This window comes from Neodiprion virginianus, chromosome 1 (genome assembly GCF_021901495.1).
Source record: "Neodiprion virginianus isolate iyNeoVirg1 chromosome 1, iyNeoVirg1.1, whole genome shotgun sequence".
In the NCBI taxonomy this organism is placed as follows: Eukaryota; Metazoa; Arthropoda; class Insecta; order Hymenoptera; family Diprionidae; genus Neodiprion; species Neodiprion virginianus.
This window is the reverse complement of record NC_060877.1, coordinates 24,022,365-24,040,293: the sequence shown is the minus strand read 5'-3', so window position 1 is coordinate 24,040,293 and position 17,929 is coordinate 24,022,365. Positions and strand designations below refer to the sequence as shown.

The 17,929-nt window shown below is 38.2% G+C and overlaps 2 protein-coding genes and 1 long non-coding RNA gene across 8 annotated transcripts; all 3 read right to left on the bottom strand.

Moving 5' to 3' along the window:
* Positions 1-447: 447 nt before the first annotated feature.
* LOC124304447 (uncharacterized) lies at positions 448-4,961 on the bottom strand. Of its 4 annotated transcripts, none has more exons than XR_006908219.1 (5): positions 2,961-3,161; positions 2,251-2,383; positions 1,489-1,656; positions 978-1,177; positions 448-872 (listed from the first exon to the last, which is right to left on the bottom strand). XR_006908219.1 is itself a non-coding variant. In XM_046762744.1 (5 exons), the coding sequence occupies exons 3-5, from the start codon at positions 2,332-2,334 to the stop codon at positions 755-757; spliced, it is 366 nt and encodes a 121-aa protein (XP_046618700.1). In that variant the 5' UTR covers positions 2,335-2,383; positions 2,961-3,106; positions 4,731-4,961; the 3' UTR covers positions 448-754. The 4 variants fall into 4 exon arrangements, 1 of the variants encoding a protein (XP_046618700.1); XR_006908212.1 differs by having other exon boundaries at positions 1,493-1,656; XM_046762744.1 differs by lacking the exon at positions 978-1,177 and adding an exon at positions 4,731-4,961 and having other exon boundaries at positions 1,493-1,656; positions 2,961-3,106.
* A 1,157-nt stretch (positions 4,962-6,118) lies between these two features.
* On the bottom strand, positions 6,119-9,420 carry LOC124302739 (uncharacterized). 2 transcript variants are annotated; one of them, XM_046759217.1, is made up of 9 exons: positions 8,847-9,417; positions 8,704-8,776; positions 8,492-8,635; positions 8,163-8,384; positions 7,791-8,099; positions 7,546-7,653; positions 7,255-7,415; positions 6,585-6,993; positions 6,119-6,455 (listed from the first exon to the last, which is right to left on the bottom strand). In XM_046759217.1, exons 1-9 carry the CDS (start codon positions 8,970-8,972, stop codon positions 6,292-6,294), a joined length of 1,716 nt encoding a protein of 571 aa, XP_046615173.1. In that variant the 5' UTR covers positions 8,973-9,417; the 3' UTR covers positions 6,119-6,291. The 2 variants fall into 2 exon arrangements, with proteins under 2 accessions (XP_046615173.1, XP_046615183.1); XM_046759227.1 differs by lacking the exon at positions 6,119-6,455 and having other exon boundaries at positions 6,811-7,007; positions 8,847-9,420.
* Positions 9,421-13,740: 4,320 nt separating this feature from the next.
* On the bottom strand, positions 13,741-16,251 carry LOC124301556 (uncharacterized). 2 transcript variants are annotated; one of them, XR_006907512.1, is made up of 4 exons: positions 15,969-16,251; positions 14,725-14,924; positions 14,227-14,666; positions 13,741-14,084 (listed from the first exon to the last, which is right to left on the bottom strand). It is a non-coding gene; the product is annotated as an uncharacterized LOC124301556 (long non-coding RNA). The 2 variants fall into 2 exon arrangements; XR_006907511.1 differs by lacking the exon at positions 13,741-14,084 and having other exon boundaries at positions 14,153-14,666.
* Between the last annotated feature and the right edge of the window lie 1,678 nt (positions 16,252-17,929).

Sequence of the window (17,929 nt, the reverse complement as noted above, 5' to 3'; positions counted from 1 at the left end):
CCAAAAAAAAAGTAAGGCTAACCCCTTTGTGTTTTTGGTGAAAATTTTCGCGATTCTGAAAAGTGCTGGAATCGATTAATTGCAGCACTATTTGAACGTAATTTTGCGAGAGAAATCGATTGGGCGCAGTCCCAATACGCTGCGATGAACGCATCAAAAGTTAAAGCCAAAAAACCAGAACACGAATTTTCGACATTTTCCAGCATGTGGTTTTGGCTCGCCATTTCTCTCCTGTTGGTCCTACGCTCTTTTCACCGCGATTTCTGAGTTTCTGAGGGTCCGATTGATCAGATAAGGGTCATTCAAATCGAATTTGAGATCAAAAACTTTCGGCTTTAAAAATGAAGAAAAATTAAGGCTAACACAGTAAGTTTCCATCTTTGGTATATATTCACATAAATAATGTTCAATTTTTTGTAATAATATGAGTCACAATATAGAAAACATCTTAGTAATAATGCAATAATTAATTACTGCTTCAAAAAACTAGGCTTAAGAATGATTTTAAACAATAACGTATGTTAAAAGTTTTCTCGAATACACTCATAACTAATTCATCCATAAATATATCCACTTATAAAATAGATTAATGTAGAATTTCTTATATTATAAAATAGGGCGTATTTCCTTCAGTCGTACCAAAACACTTTGGTTTTTAGCGAATAGATACATCGAAAAGTAACGGGTCGATCGACTTCTTGTAAAATTACGTAAGTTAGGTCAGAAAGTGCAGGCGTTTGGCAAAATAAAAGTTTCACAAGCTGAACAAACATTTGAGATCATTCATCAATAACTTGGAGGCACCTGCAGTACCTGCTCCTGTCAAACCTCCGTTCGCTATTTCTAGCTTTCTGTTTTGCAGTGCTCTAATCCTGTGCTCTTCAGTGTCCAGACACATAAATCTGAAATAATTACTTATGTAGACTCTCATGTTAGTTTGCATAACGTATTCTCAAAAAATAATTTGTATGTATTACTTGTAAATGTAAACGCTTTTAGTTTGGCCAACTCTGTAAATTCGATCCTGTGCTTGCGCTTCCAATTACGGATCCCAACGGATATCAGGCAAAAGTAAGTGATTGCCGCCAACCAAATTTAAGCTTACTCCGCCTGCAGTAAGCGATAGTAATAGAATTTGCGGTGCTGAGTCTATTGTGTTGAACGACTCCACTATGCGCTACAAAAATTAAGAAAGACGTTAATCGTATTTCCGAAGTACATAATGAGAACTCGGTCTGTTCAAATAAATATGTGATTTAGAAAAATACATCGTAACTACAGGCCTGGTTATCATTTTTTTCAACAAAAACATCTTAAGGATTAGAAATAGAAATGATTCGACCAAGGTAGTTGGTGAAATACTCATGAAAATAAATATTGCAAATGTGTGAGAAAACTAAGAATATCATTGTAGCCAAAAAAAAATCACTGTGCAATATAAAAATAAGAAGTTTTTCAGACGTATAGACAAAAACTCTCAAATCGTACCTACCGATTTTTTACGGGAATTTTTCCAGACAGGGTATCATAAGTTGCTCCATTTAGGGTTTTGAGACGAGACCTCACAACTTCCAGCATACTGGTCCATTGTGATACTACTATCATCTCATCACCTTTGTCCAGTATTTCTTGTATTGTGTGGAGTACAGCTCTTAACTAGAAAAGATATCCCAAACACATGTATTCCATATGAATAACTCAGTAGATAACCGCTTTGCATTTTTGGCGAAAGTTTTCGCGATTTTGAAAAGTGCTTGAATAAATTGTTTCATGCACTATTCCGACGTAATTTTTCGAGAGAAACTGATTGGGCGCAGTTTCAATACGCTGCGATCAACGCATCAAAAGTTACAGCCAAAAACCGAGAACCTGTGTTTCCAAAATTTTTCAGCAGGTGCTTTTTCGCTCGCCATTTCTCTCCTGTTGGTCCTACGCTACCCTACCCTACCCTACCCTACCCTACCCCTAACCTTACCCCACCTTACTACTACGACTCCTCCTGCCACTCCTACTACTACGACTACTCCTATTCCTACTCCAACTTCTACTACTACTTTTACTCCTACTACTCCTACTTCTACTCCTATTCTTACTCCGAGTCCTACTCCTACTACTACTCCTACGTTTACTCCCATTTCTACATTTACTTCTGATCCTACTTCTACTTCTAATCCTGATCCTACTTCTTCCCCTGATCCTACTCCTATCCTACTTCTACTGCATCAAATATTATAAAAATGTTAAACTTACTGAGCACAAATCCTCGTCCTTCTCGTCCACATTGTTCTCCTCGACTTCCTCGTCCTCCTCCTCGTCCAGCTCGACCACCTCCATCCACCACCAACCATCTCCAACGACCACTGCCAACCACCTCGGGTTATGTCTGGAATAGTAATAAATATTTTCCGTATAAGAACACATCAAAAATATTGTGTAAGGATTAATATAATTAATTTATTAATCAATAATATACTAAATTGTATTAGCGCATTGAAAACTACTGAATTTGTGCTTACGCGAAAAAGAATTGAAATAATTTATTGTAAACATGACAAGTTTAAAAAATGTTATATCAAATATAATTACGATTGCCTTTAGACATTATGAAAATGTTAGACTCACTGTGCAGAAATCCTTGTCCTCCTCGTCCACCTCGATCACCCACAACCACCTCGGGTTATACCCCGAATACTAATAAATATTTTCAGTAGTAGAACACATCAAATATATTGTCTAAGGATTAATATAATTTTTTTATTGACACATTTTACCAAGAAGATTATGAGAAAATTATAAAAAATTATATAATAGAAATTTCATTAGCGCATTTATTGCTACTGAATTTGGGCTTTTGCGAGAAATGAATTTAAATAATCTATTGTAAACATGACAATTTCAAAAAATTTCAAGTAAAACATAATTATAATTGCCATTAAATATATTAAAAATGTTATACTCACTGTGCAGAAATCCTTGTTCTCCTCGTCCACCTTGTCCTCCGCGTCTTCCTTGTCCTCCGAGAGTTGAAATTCACCAGATAGCAGACCTGGAGCGCAACAACCACGGAGTACTCATCCTGGAAGTCGAGTTTCACCAGGTAACAGACCTGGAATGCAGAATGTACGAAGCGTTTCTTCCCGAAGTCGAGTTCCACCAGGTAGCGGACCTTGAGCACAGAAACTACGGAGCGCTTGTCCTGAAAGTCGAGTTTCACCAGGTAACGGACCTGGAGCGTAGAAACTACGCAGCGCTTGTCCTAGAACTCGAGTTGCACCAAAAACTGGACCTGGAGCGCAGGATCCAGGAGGTAGAGAACCCGGTACTCGAAATTTGCGGCGCGCGATTCCCATACGTCCGATCTACTGCGCAGTTGTTTCCAGACTGATGAATTCGGCTAGCTGATTACCATAGATCGATGACGTCAGAAGAAAAAAAATTTCGGTGACGTCACTTTCTGAACATCCGAACATCCGAATACCCCAACTTTAGTTTTGAACCTTAATACTATGATGATGTATGATGTAGGATGTATGATGATGTATGATGTATGATGTATGATGATATGATATGACGTAAATGATTTCAGTTTTTTCGTTTCAGACAAGAAATACGCACTTTATCTTTCCTGCCGATTCCAGACTCAAGCGGCTAGGCCCTTCGATGGTCAGCCTTTGACTACAGATATATTCTCCAGTTAACGGGTCAGCTAATAACTCTGCCGGTCTGCGACAGTTGGATGATAAAAATTTTTGCTTGTATCTTTCAAGTATGTCAGAAAATACACTCGAAGTTTTAAGAAGCTACGTTCTTTCTCTCGCTGTCGGAAAAAAAAAAGATCGCCGACCATCACCTTTTTAGGTCTTTAAGTCAGGACACTGCGTTAAATACTGTCTTATATACGGAGCATCCATTTCATCTCGATCAAAATCAGCGCATCCGTTATGTATTACAGTTACTCTGAATTTTTTTCGATATGAACACTTTTCGAAAACAATTCTGCTTCACTACCCAATGTAGGTACTTCACTTGCGATAAGCTAAATCAGCGTTTCGATTCTACGTCTACGAAAATTCAAGATCGAGAGAGCAAATGAAAAGTTGTTGGAATAATTATGAATATTAATGTTATGGAATACATCGAGCGCGTGTCGAATAGAATCCCATTTCGAAATGAATGATTCTTCTATTTCCATATTATAGCCGTATTATTGTAGATGATCTAGCTTGTTTCTTCAAAATTTATAAAATTTATAATCTCTGCATCATTGTTGCTTCTGATCTGTTATTATTTATGATCTATGTATACATTCTTCTCTCGGGTACCTATACTTCAATTAAATCACTGTTTTGCTACGAATGTTGGGAGAAATTTATTAAGCAGAGTCGATAGAACAGAACCCTCCTACGCTCCCAGGCCTACCTGCGCCCACTTGCCCGACGAAAACTGGTCACAAAAATTTACCCAGGGGTATCCGTCTCTACATTCGTTAGTCAACGCTTGAGATATCGAATTTTTTCAACCAATAATCTTAAAAGTGCTGAACAAAGCAAGAAAAACTCTTCATAGGAACATTCTTGAAATGATAGGAACTAGAAATAAAGTAATTCAAAATTTTTCAAAAATATATGCAGCTCAGAGTTGCCTACGTAAAAAACTTTGAAAAAATAAATTGAGCCGCTTAGAAATGCTACTGTCGCCTGTAAAAGATTTCTAGGTAGGAGAATACATACTTATAGACTGATGCAAGGATACCTCCCCACTCTCTTGATTGTACGACAGAGAGAGGACCCTATACAGGACTAGCTCCATCCTTCGGTCACGGCTTCAACAGCCCCTTAAGCCGCGCAGTTTACCTGTATGAGTCTTACATGCTCTTTCTCTTTCTTTTTATGGTTGGCCTCACCTAGGTACGCTCGCAATCAGATAACTCATTTGCGAACCACAGTTGACATAGAATAGTATTCCTATGTCCACGATGCGATATAACGTTCGCTTAGAGCGTGATGTTACGCATGCGCATATCGAGCAAGGTTAATTTCGTACCATGTTTGAAACGCCTGACAGCACGAAACGACTGCAGTTAAAGGAATTTGAAAGGGAAATTTTCTTCTTCTTCATCCCTTCAATTCTTCTTCTGCCGTTGATGACCCATATTGTCAACGCAAGGTTAATAGCACAGATTCGAATCCTTACAATTACACAAAAAAAACTAGCTGCTTAAATTACATTTCTAGGATCTAACGGGTTATTTTCGTAATGCACCCTACAGGGACCCCTAATTATAGGCAAATCAGGGTTGCTAGCGTTGACTGATATATCTTCACGTGGTCATCAGTCGACGTTTCAAGTCCACTCAGTAGCTCCGAGTTTCGCCGTGGCGACATCAGCCGCGTGCTAACAACAGAGCAGCGGGTTATTCAGAGTGGACTTATACCCTGATTTGCCTGTAATCAAGAGTCCGGAAATAACCCACCATATAAAAGTACCTTAAGCATCGAACTGGAGATACTAATGGTAAGCTGATTAGTTTCAATTTTATTTTGTGTCCCGAGGGTGATAAAATACTAACAGTATTTCGAATTTTCTAGTTAGAAGTTTGTCCCGACAATTAATATTTACCAACAGCTCCACAAATTTCGTTAAATTTTTTACTGATTTAACGCAATTCAAATTCTCGGCAAACTAGTGATATTGTTTGTAGTAACTGCTTTTCTTGGCACAAGGTATTTTGAAATAGTGAAATAATTCACATATAGCAGCAAAATTTTCATTTGAGAGAATGAAGTTGATCCAAAAAATTGCTTGTTATTCGAACTAATTGTTTCTTTTAGAATATGTATGCAATATTAAACCGCACTAAATGAAACCATCAGGAACAATAATTGAATGTGTTCATGGCAAACTGAAAAATGCATATATGTCGCAGTAAAATTTTGTAGAAGTAGCGAACACAGTTTGACAATTGATTTACAAAGGGAATAGTCATGTGCAATTATACAACTCAGAAAAGTTTCCTTGATCGAGTTCCGAGTAAGAGAGAGCACCTTTTTTATCCTTGAGCACACATAGAGCCTCGTTTACTGCATACAGAATTCATGATTTCAGTGAAAAAGCTTGGTTGTGTTTTAGAATTTTCATTAAAAATAATACACGTATAAATCATTAATATTAGTAATTAAATTACTCATGTGTCGAACTTGGTAAAACACAAGTAAAAAATATTGATTCAGTACAAAATGATTATTACAATATTTATACAACGTTCGTGGTTTTTTTGTGGACTTCAGATTCTTATTCAGACTCGTCATTGACTCCGAGCAACTCTAACTCACCAATATCAGTTGCATAAAACCGTTTCTTATCATCGTTTTTACATCCTATAAAAACAGTACACTCGCTGATATTGTGTGTCTTTGAATATGTATCGTTCTGATCATTATTTTTCAACGAACATCCTGTAATATAAAGAAATATTTAGATACAGAAATCCTAAATTATAAAACTGATCGGTGTAAAGAATTATAAAATTTAAGGTCGCAAATAAAAAATACAAGTTGACGATGAAGAAAGAAAATACTACTCACTAGAAATATTTTCGGAGGATATTGGTTTCTTGTCAAGTGTTGGGTCGGGCATACTATCTTTCGCCAATTTTAAGCTCTTCAAAAAATCTCCTTTGTCTCTGGGACATAGTTTAGAATAAGTTGCATTATGAATTTCATCAACCAGATTATCCAAATCTTTGGGCATCTTGAATCGTTTAAAGGAATATGCGTCAAGATGTACGCTGTCGGGTTTAGAATAGGGAAACTCAATAACAAAGTATCTTTTTTTCTTCCGATGGTAGTCCTCCTCTATTAATCTCCATACATGCGCATGTAGGTATCTATATATTGATCGAGTCACTGTGACAGAAATATCACGTGGCGGAGATTCAGCTACAATAACAGTACTTGCCATTTTAAACGCACTAGTACACCAGATACTAGGATTCTGAAAAATTAATACTAAATGCAGTTTTATTGAAGTGTTGTACACAATAATCCTATCTTTTACTGAATAATTATAAGGAGTTAATTAAATCCAATCTTATTGAATATGATTGAATGGATTGAACTTGATTTAAAAAAGCGGCCTGTACATAAGACTATATTAAATATAGCATATTTAAATACGGTATATTCTTCACGATGTGTGAGGGCTGTTAGAAATAAAATCTAGGATTGCACTCAATGTTCAGAAAATTTTACATACCTTGAGAGGATCCTTTGGAGCATCCAGTACATCAATCATAGCATTGATATCACAAGATCGTAGGTACTCAGCCAACTTGGTCATAACACCAATGTGGGTATCATGTACTGCATCATATGTCAGCAGGCAATACGGTTTTCTTGCACGTAAGACGGGCAATTCTGTTGGGTGATAAACCTCATCATTAAATTACGGATAAACAAAATAAATTAGTCAGACTATGTATCCATGAAAATAAATTTTAAAATAATTTAAAAAATTAATGGAGAAATTTTGGGAAATCAATCTTACGATGGTGTTTTGTCCAGTAGACGTAAATCTGGCGCAGAGCAAAGAACATCACAATTGGTATGCAGCCAGCACCAACTATCATGACAATTACCTTTGCAGGAGAACGTCCTATAAAATGAGAAAGATAACCTTTACAATTATTGAAGCTTTGGAACTGAAAACTTCCACATACAACAGAGCAAAGAATGAGGAATTTACTGTCCAAAATTCTAACCATGCCATGACTCAGAAACGAAAAAACTTACTCCTCATGAATACTGCGCTGGCTACAGCCTTACATTCCTGTTCACACTTTGAGGACAATGGTACCACTGTAAAGTAGTACTGTGTATTCTCCTGAGGAATTCGATACCATTCCCAGATCCCCGTTTTATTTGAACTATCAGGCGCAACAGGTTCAGAACAACTATCGTCTATGTATTTGCAAAATTTTACTTCGTACTGGGATACATTGCATTCTGCAGGAAAAGGTTGTATATGTAAACGGACTTCGTCCAATTCACTTGTATCGACATATGTCAATAATTGTCGTTCTTTTATCGCGTGACAGTGTTCTGAAACATAATTCCGTTTAGAAGTGAAATTTTTGTCAAGGGCATATGTTCAAAAGATCTTACCATTGGGCTGTGAATTAGGCACTTTCACTTTATACTGTTTGAGGTAATTAGTACTGTCTACTTCCACCAAGATTTGTAAGGTCGCGTCATACAAGCAATTGTTGCCATTTACTGGGTATAACCAAGATAATTGTTTCGGGGAGTTCTCAGGAGCTACATGACTTAAGTCGATGGCCTGGTAAATCTTTTGGTCCTTGATATACTGAAATAGTATTTTCACTTCTGCAACCAAACAAACACAATTGTCAAGAAATTTTCCTTCATAAAAAAAAATCAAATAAAATACATGAAGTGGCTAAAATTAATTTAATTTGTTTTATACAACTCACTGTTGAAGTGAATGTTGGTCACAGTCAAATTGAGTATCATCAAATCATAATCATAACACTCAAAAACTCTCAATTCAAACTGTTCAGCGTCGTTCTCAGAGCGATGCAAATTATTTAACTGCATCGCAGAAAGATCTGGACATTCTGGAATCAAAAATGAAATGAAGTCAAAATTGCATGTTGAATCTCTCTGTAAAATCTTGGAAACTCACCGTCATTGAGAAGGCATTGGTCCACATTTTTATACTTTGTCTCGTTCCTTCGTGCTAATCGGTAAAAAGTGTCCTGAGTAAAGAAAACATGAAGTAAAAATGCAAAAGAATCAAAAAAGTTTACACTTTGTCGATATTCTTACCTTAGCCGTATCCCTGCCTTCATCGCAACGACTTATGTAGTACTCAGACTTTGGCTCGCAGATTGAACTATTCGAAATTGGAGACGCAAAGAAGAGGAGCAACAAAAAAAGAACTCTTTCACGCATTTTCAACGATACTAGCTGCGACAATAAGCTTGACACAACTCGGATTCATCCATACAACGTGTACCTACAACAATAGAAAAACTATCCACACAACTACCAATAACTGCAATGACGTTTCCGTGGGGGCTTGTTAGAGCGGTTGCAAGACGGAAAAAAGCTGGTCGTATCGCGTCGCAGCGAATTTCTCTTATCTTGAGATTAAACTAATCGCTTTGGGCGTAACATATTTTTTGACACGATATTGTATACAGTGGTGGAGCATAAGACTTTTCTTCTTATCTTTATAAGCCTATGCTGGAACAGTGATGCGGGTATATGTATTCTGACACACATCAGCTTTGAAAACGGGAAAACCAGGAAAAACGGCCGAGTGGCGCTCGCAAATTTTCAGCAATGCTTATGCTCAGCGTTGATTGAAGATATACAAAGACTGCTAGCCTTGTGGGACTTTCTGTAATGGCAACTGGATGATGTAAATTCATCGTCGAGCGGCGCCCTCTACGTCCTTCCCGGCAAGCGGTCGGTACGTAAAGACGACAAGAACTGATGTTACCATCACTCACGAATTCCGTTAGTAAAATTGAAATTTTCAAAAGAATTCTTACTTCGAATTTTTGAATTCAAAAATTGAAAGTAATTGTATTAATAGGGATTTGCTCATTGAAGGAGAGGAATTAATTTGCAATTAAATTTTTCAAATCAACGGAATGAAAACGAATTCCCGTTAGAGATTTTCGAATTAAAAAATATAAAATGATAGCGAAAAATTGGAAATAATTCCTACTCCAATTTCTTGGAGTACAAAAGTGAATTAATCAGCAAATTTTTTGAATCATGAAATAAAAAACAATTCAGAATTGATACTTTGCTTCTGCGCTTAGGTAAGCTCTGGCTTGCCTATCAAAGCCAATCTGTACTTTCTACGTGAAAACGACTTTTATCCCATATAATTTGTAAATTTATAAATAAAGAAAGGAATAAATTCATGATTCGATTTGTGGTTTAGGGGTAGTGAACTAGTTCCGACGAGCGTCTATCGAACTTACAGGTTGAACTAGACGGATTCGTCTATGCGTAGTAACATGACACTACTCTCCAATTCTTTACGCAGAAATTGGACGGTCGGACAAAGAATTAGGATTAAAGGGCAAAATTAGTTTGAATTGATATCAATCACTGTTGAGTATGGAATTGTTAATCGTTGAAAGTTGATTCGGAGATTTCACGAAAGTTGGAATCGATATACTTCCAGAGTAATTGGAACTTAGAAAATAAAAGGAGTTGAACTTGATGAAGAATTATTTATAAATTCGTTTATTGGAACATGGAATAAAAATATATTTGTGAGAGATGGAATGGATCAACATACTTGTAGAGAGTGTTGACGAAAATCGATATCTTCAGTCAGTAATTGATGTCCATTGTGGAAATACATCGTCGGCCTGATTTCAGTGGGTGCCAGAAACTGGGTGAGGTGAATTGAGTCTGCTGCAGCAGCTGAAGATGAGCTTACAAGAGCCTCGCTGAAATTCTAAAACTCCAAAAGTGATTACAGCGAGTTGAGCGATGCTACTCGACTTGTTGTTGATATGAATTAAATAGTCTTAATTTCGAGCCAAATTTTGGGCTATAGTTTTTTGTATTATTTCATCCGTTTCCAAAATCACGTATTTGCACATCTAAGCTCCTGGAAGTTAAATCTTTAGAGATTTGAAATTTTTTTAAATAGTAATAGTTTGAGTCAAAGTTTAAGTAATACTAGCTGTAAAACCATCGCTCGTTAAAACTCGCTCGGGGTCGGATGCCTAGTGCAGCTAGTTTTTGTGATTGTGCGCTCGCTTACTCCATGTTAGTGTTTTACCAGATGATACGGAATTAATGAACTACGGAGCGCTGGTCCTGGAGGTCGAAATTCACCATGTGAAGGAGCTGGGGCGCAGAAACTACGGAGCGCTTGTCCTGGAAGTCGTGTTTCACCAGGTAGCGGATCTGGAGCGTAGAAACTACGGAGCGCTCGTCCTGGAACTCGAGTTGCACCAGAGAACCCGGTACTCGAGATCTGCGGAGCGCGATTCTCATACGTCCGTTCTACTGCGCGGTTGTTTCCAGACTGAGGAATTCGGCTAGCTGATTTTCGTTGACGGCGATTACTATAGATCGATGAGGTCAGAGAGAAAAAATTTTCGGTGACGTCACTTTCTGAACATCCGAACATCCAAACTCTGGTTACGAACTTTAATACTATGTATGATGTATGATGATTGGAGTGCATGTTTCTGATGTTTCTCAGATTTTTTGCATAGTTCTGCAAACAAAAACATGTATCCGACATATCATTGGTAGTAGCTAGCATTGATAATTTTTCTCAAAGTTGAGCAAAGGATCGTTAAACACAGAAGACTTCAAGCTTTCGAAAGATTTTGCAGCTTGCATCTACTTTTATTGACACGTATATCAAATGTCGAAGTCACGTGTCTGTACTTCTTGGGCTAAGACGCTTTTCATTTAACAATAATAAGAATCTATCACGCGCACTTGTAACACTAATATTAAAAAAAATATTTATTTTCATCTGATAAGGATGATTATGGTTTATGACAAAATGATCTGTACTTTCAATTACAAATACATGCAAAGAAATTCTCGGGTTCATCTTCTTGCTATACTGCCTTCGATTACCGTTTTCGGTACTCTTTTTATTGCAGGTGGCTCCAAATCATGTATCTCTTTTTGAAAAGCCTTATCAACTTTTTCAACTTCACCTTTCAGATACGTAACAATATAGTTAATTCTCACTTCGCAAGTTAAATAAATGTGCAACAGTGTAAGGTGTAACTATACTCGGTTCAATTTCCTTTGATGCGGAATAGCAGATTATAACCATGAGTACGTTTTGATAACGTTAATACGTACAGCCTACAGAATAAAAATTTACCTTACGGATAATGTTGCGTTGGTAAGAGGATTTAATGATTTGAAAGCTATCGGATTATTGCTCTTGAAAATCAGTTATTGAAATACAACCGTCGAATTTTCAATAATGTTATCTATACAATTCTGAACATTACAAAATCTGCCCTGTGACAAACATATTTTTTCCCGTCCTTTTTAGCACTTTGAAAAACTGTGAATCGACAACAATTAATATTTAGCATTTCAACAATTGAGAAGACGAAGAAGAGAAGAAGAAAACATGGTTTGATAAGTACGTCGATATTATGCAGAAAGTGAAGTAATTATTTCAGCTATTTTTCGTCAAATTTACAAAAAGTTGTATTACTGAAAAACAATTTTAACAGCTTGTCAAAATTTAAAATAAATCCACCAGACTTTTGTTCTTCATTCCAGTTAATTTGCAGCGAACCTTGTGATAGATTCATTTTCATTATTCGTTTTTATATGTATTCAAGAACTTGCGTTATTTTTCTCAATTAAAACTATATTCATCTATGGTTTAGTCGGTTAGTATACTCGTAGTGTCGCTGGAGATGGGATGATTCGGTCAGAGCGGCGAACCATTGGTCGGTCTGTCGATTATTAATACCGCACACTGTTGAAACCGCAATGCCATTACCGACCGTGGATAAGCGTTGAAAAAAATCCCTCATTCAGTTAGTTATAGATTTTTGAATTTGAAAAATTAAACGGTTCGGTATTATTATATTTCAAAAGGAAGAAGCTACACTGAGAAAAATTTCATTTGTTACAGTAATTCGAAAAATTCAGTAAAACAGGTATCGTTAAAAAAACTGTTTGAACATTGGCATTACAAAAAACGAGGTACACGTAACCATTTTACGCTATTTTCGATCCTTTTTTGGTAATTGCAACGTAAAATCAGTTTGTTCAGTTTACTCTACTTTTTTAGTTGAATAAGGCTTCAACATCAATTTATTGTTGCACAAGCATTAAATTTTCGCAACAGTTGCAAGAAAATATAGTAACAGTGATCGTAATGAGAAAGAATAACAACGGATACTAGACTTTCTGGTAACAGCTAGAAAACTAATTTTCATTTTCTACCTAGAACTATATTTTTCGATTGTGGTAAAAAATGAAAATAGTTAAGTACTGAGCGGTAGCCGGGATTAAAAATTTCTCTCAGTGTGATTCCTTCAGAATAAACTCGCAGAATTTTCAACCATACGACGTTCATGTGATGGTAAAATCTTGTTCTAAAATGTTCTAGGAATCCGCCTCCGAACTGAAAATGCAAATCATCTATTACATTACCTTCCAATAAATTGTACGATATTCAAAAATAACCGAAGCAGAATAAGTGGTATAATCTGTGCGCCTGCAGAGCAGGCAACTCAGCAGGCACAAAAGCATCGCGTGTCACTGTGCGCCCGAATTCAGTGTAGTTTGCGAAAATACAAACCACGTCTCAAAGATTAAGGCAACATTTCTTAGACAGGTTTCTTTATTGCAATTAACCAATTATCCCATTAAAAATTCCATGTAAGCTCGATCGTGTACGTTTTGTTTTTGTCGACGAAGGTAGGCAGGAATTTGCTGGCAACGTCGTCGCTCCCCGACGAATCCAACACGCATACGCATTGCTAATATTTGAGTATGTGTATCGAACCGCGATCCCAAGGAGCCACGCGGGACCCGTTCGGGTGACGACGGTTGCACCTGTCTGGCCGCCTGCCTGCAGTCCAAACGGCGCCAGACTGCCCCTCCTCTCATTCCACCACCCTACACAACTAATTCCAATCTATCTTAAGACGACAATAGAATCGTTTCCAAATTCAATCTTCGACGGGGCGCAGAAGTTGTCCGACTAAACGAGAACCGTAAGTAATTAACCTTCCACTGTTCGCTGCAGACAAGCGTAGCTGCGTAATGAACCGTTGTGCTTTCATATGAATTTGGATATTTTTTATATTTAGAACGGGATCCTGCAAGCTTTTGTGAAAAACTTTTGCCAAACACTTTGCTAAGTAATCGGTCGATTTGTTGAACGTTGAATTAAGTGCATAGCTAGTATTTTGTGAAGGAAGTTCGTTTTATTGGTAAAGTTTAGGTTTGACTGTGGATCTTTAATCATTCGTCCCAACAAAGCCCAACAAAGTGTTTCCTCAACCAATTTCAGTGTACTGCGAACTTCTGAAATGAGAATATGAAACATTGAAGATATGTAATCAACTCCTTTACACTTAATCTACGATCGAAGATTTCGTAGTTGACATGAAAACGGAAAAATAACTTTTCCGTAGATTCTACAACCTCACGACCCGCGCGGGGTAACCTTGTATAAATTACGTTGTAGGTACATGACGTTTGCTTGCCAACATTACTCCTGAATTACCGGACGCGATGAAGAGCCGGGTGAATCGGGCATAGCATTCCCACGGGGTTGTTGGACGCGCTGCTTACCGCAGGCGGTAATTTCACTCGCGTTTCAGTCGAAATCGATTAAAACGACCGTGATTAATGGAAAAACTCTTCCGGAAAGCGGGATCCCTAAGGCGCACCGATCAAAGATGTCTCATATTATGTATACTTACCCGTGGTCAAACTTTCGATCGAATCGTTTCAAACAAGAATCGAAGTCACCGTAGGCGCAAGGACCTGCCCGATCCTTGGAGACCTCATTGTTGGTGAGGACGAGGCGGAGTTATGGTTAGATCTGGGGTCCCTTCGAAGACGAGGAAACCTGGACGTAAGGCTGGCTGTTCGCTCAATTACCTGTGGTCCACGAAAATTAATCGATACGGTCCATCGCTTCACGCCTGAATGTTCTCACCCTTCTCCCATCGCCCTTGTCTTCGGACGCCGAGGTTCTTCAGCCTCCTCGAGGCTGCCATCGGCTTGGGATAATTAAAAGAACGGGTTCACTTTATAGTGCGTTTCGTATTCCGGACCCGCTCGATGGGATAGGCGTCTTGGACTCGACTATTTTGGGTTCCTGGTCTTTCGTCTTGGAAACATCCGAGCACTTTCAATCTGGAGCATTCCTGGCGATGATTTGACAAGAAATAAAATTAGCGAGGAGTAAACTCGTCTACGTTTAAACAATTCTCTTCGACAGACTTTACTTCACTCCAAATGTTATCCACTGAACAATATTTCATATTGGTGAAAAAACATATGCCCACGCTTTAATACATGTTGGCCAACTAATTTGATTCCATGGGTGATAACGACCTTTCCTCAACAAATGGCAAACTCGATTTCAAACTATAGACACTTTTTAATTCGTTCTAGGTGGTATCAGATCACGGATAGATTTTTATTTTGAAATCAGTGTTCGTTCTAGGATCAGCAAAGAATCTTAATTAACTTCGGTCACAGATTAACCTTTAACACCTTTACCGGATACCCCTCTGGATGTTGTGACTACAGGTTGTTACCAACGCCATTAGCCGAAATCGAATACTAACAAAACATCACCAGAGAAACCTTTACCTTGCACTTATTATCACGGCATTGTATGATTGGGAATATTTTTTCTCCCTCGTAAAACTTATTGGTAATTGATTCAAATCTTTTTCTTACAAGGCTTAAACTACTGTATCAGAGAAAATTAAGTTGTTAAAATTCTGAACAGCATTTTGTCCAGCTAAGGTTAATACTTTTCTAAGCTACGGATATCTGTTAAAAGAAAAAAAATCGAGAACAAAAACGAGATCTTTCCATCGAGCAATGTATTATAAAGTTCGTGAAACGTTATAACAGACTTCTTGGAATCCGTTCCATAAACTTGGACAAAAATGCATCTGCCCAACTACCACAAATCTAAGGTGGCGCCAAGGTTTTGCAAGAATCGACTGATCGAAAAATTATCAGCCGATGCTTATTTTGTTTCTGCATTTAATCCACCTCCTTGACGTTATTTGACAATAAAAAAAAAAATACGTAGCTACGAAGTACCCGCATCTACGAACTGGACATATGCGTGCACATTGTGGGTAAGTAACACCGTTCAGATATATCTGTTACGTTTGGTTACGTTCGCCTGATCTGAAGAAGGTGTGTATGTCTGGTTACCTGCTCGTACTTGTGTCTGTGCCGATGAATTATACAGCGAGTGACCATATATGGGTCGCGAGCGTTGTGAACTCCGGTCCCGAGGACAACGCGCCACACGAAAGGGAGCGCGAGACACGGATTCTATCCGTGGTTGTAGAATGCATACACGGTGTGTACGTGTGGGAAAGAAGCTGTGCCTTAGCGAACAGAGGTAGGATCAATTTGCACCATCGTCGTGCCGATCAATTTCTGCGTTTCGTCCATCCACCAATGTCGAGGTATTGATAGAGAGCAGCCTTGACCCTTCCTAAAAAAAACTTTCATCTATGACCAGAGTGACTCATTCAAATGTGAGTCATAGATAGTCAGCTTGCCGATCAACAGCCGACTCTTCAAGTTCGTGATCGATGAGGTACCAACTCCCAGAGTCCTCGCACTTCGGAGAGATTTGGTGATTTTTACTCAAGGTGCAAGGAATGATATTTTTCTTAATGAAACGCATTGATTTGAAACTTCGCACCCCTTCGCATGAGAAATTTATTTCGAGATTGACGATAAGACGGGTAAAGATGCAAAAAGGACGAAACGCTCGTTTTTTATGCTCATCGAGTCGCTCGCAAGGACCCAAAACTCTCGAGCACGGGGTACAACGCCGAAGCGGAGGACGATGCGACCGGGGGATCGCATATATATTACACGCGAAGCTGGCGCCGCGATGTCGGATCCTATATATACACAGTGTGTCTCGCGCACATTCGTTCGACGGCAAAGAGACGCCGGGGCGCCAGGGGTATGCTGGATTACTGGCACTTGACATATCCGTGATGTCCGTCGTTTCGCCTCTTCTGCCCGGTGCCAGAAGCCAAAACAGTGGGAAATTTTTCACCCTTATAGCAAATAAAAGGTCTGTTCAAACTTTCAGTCTTACTGAAAGAACCGTACGTACGAAGGGACGTTCGGATGTTTACCACGTGATCAATTTTTTTTCGTGAACAAAACAAAGACAGGGGAAAGTTGGAGTTTTTGGTAATAATTTACATCAAGTCCGTGATCCTCTTCTTGAGATGCTGGTCAGAAGTAATTTGAGACAACTAGTCGTTGCTTATAAGGAGACACTTGAAGGTTATAGGGTCTCATTCTTTTTAAACTGAAATTCGATCACTCGTCCTCTTATACCTGATCGTTTATTTCAATGGAAAAAGACGATGCATCTGCTGCACCAGGAATGCTTGAAAACGATATCGATATCGATGTTTGGAATTTTAACCCTAGATTTTCCATAGTGCGTATTTTTTTTATAATTGAAAATTGAGTAGCCAGGATCAATAATATAGCTAAGCCGGGTAGATACTACTCTAAACGCTTTCAGGTTATTGTGACATTCTTCGTTTCCTATTTTTTGCCCAGGGCATGAGAAAATGCCGGGTGCTGCTACCGTTGGGCATGAAAGCTTGTTTATTTTCGGCACAACCAAGCCTCCCGTTGGGTACCGATTCTGGTACAACAATGGCGAAGAGACCCGGTGAAATAATTACAGACAGATGCCAATGTCGCGTCACGGTCCATTACCGATTTACCGCCTCGATTCTCTGTAACTTGTGTGAAATACCTAATCCATTGACTCCTTCGATACGACTCCTCATCGGGTTGACGTTCAATGTTTGTGAATTCCTCTGCAACTCAATCATTAGATGAAATTATGAAATCACATGGGGTGCTGTTAAGTTTACAGGTAACTTATAACCAGGGCTCAAAGCTACACAGCCATTTGTACGGTTTTGTTCGAGCTTTTTGCGGTGTGGTCTATTTTATAATAAAGTATCAGCGAGTACGATTTATAGAATGAAATTTCGGAATTTATCAAAGCAGAAATCTCAGAGATAGAATAATCAAAGGAAACTGATATAATGTATAACATTTCTAATTTTGGTGTGATTTGTACATCAATATAATGTTATTCCATACAAATAATTAATTGG

Excerpts from the sequence above, each read along its gene's own strand:
- LOC124304447 (XM_046762744.1), bottom strand. The coding sequence starts at position 2,334 with ATGGAGGTGGTCGAGCTGGACGAGGAGGAGGACGAGGAAGTCGAGGAG. Across the intron at positions 1,657-2,250 it reads AGGACGAGGATTTGTGCTCA|TTAAGAGCTGTACTCCACAC; the intron begins GTAAGTTTAACA and ends TATCTTTTCTAG. Across the intron at positions 873-1,492 it reads AAAATTCCCGTAAAAAATCG|GATTAGAGCACTGCAAAACA; the intron begins GTAGGTACGATT and ends TGAAGAGCACAG.
- LOC124302739 (XM_046759217.1), bottom strand. The coding sequence starts at position 8,972 with ATGCGTGAAAGAGTTCTTTTTTTGTTGCTCCTCTTCTTTGCGTCTCCA. Across the intron at positions 8,636-8,703 it reads CCAATGCCTTCTCAATGACG|AATGTCCAGATCTTTCTGCG; the intron begins GTGAGTTTCCAA and ends TTTTGATTCCAG. Across the intron at positions 7,654-7,790 it reads CAGCGCAGTATTCATGAGGA|GACGTTCTCCTGCAAAGGTA; the intron begins GTAAGTTTTTTC and ends CTCATTTTATAG.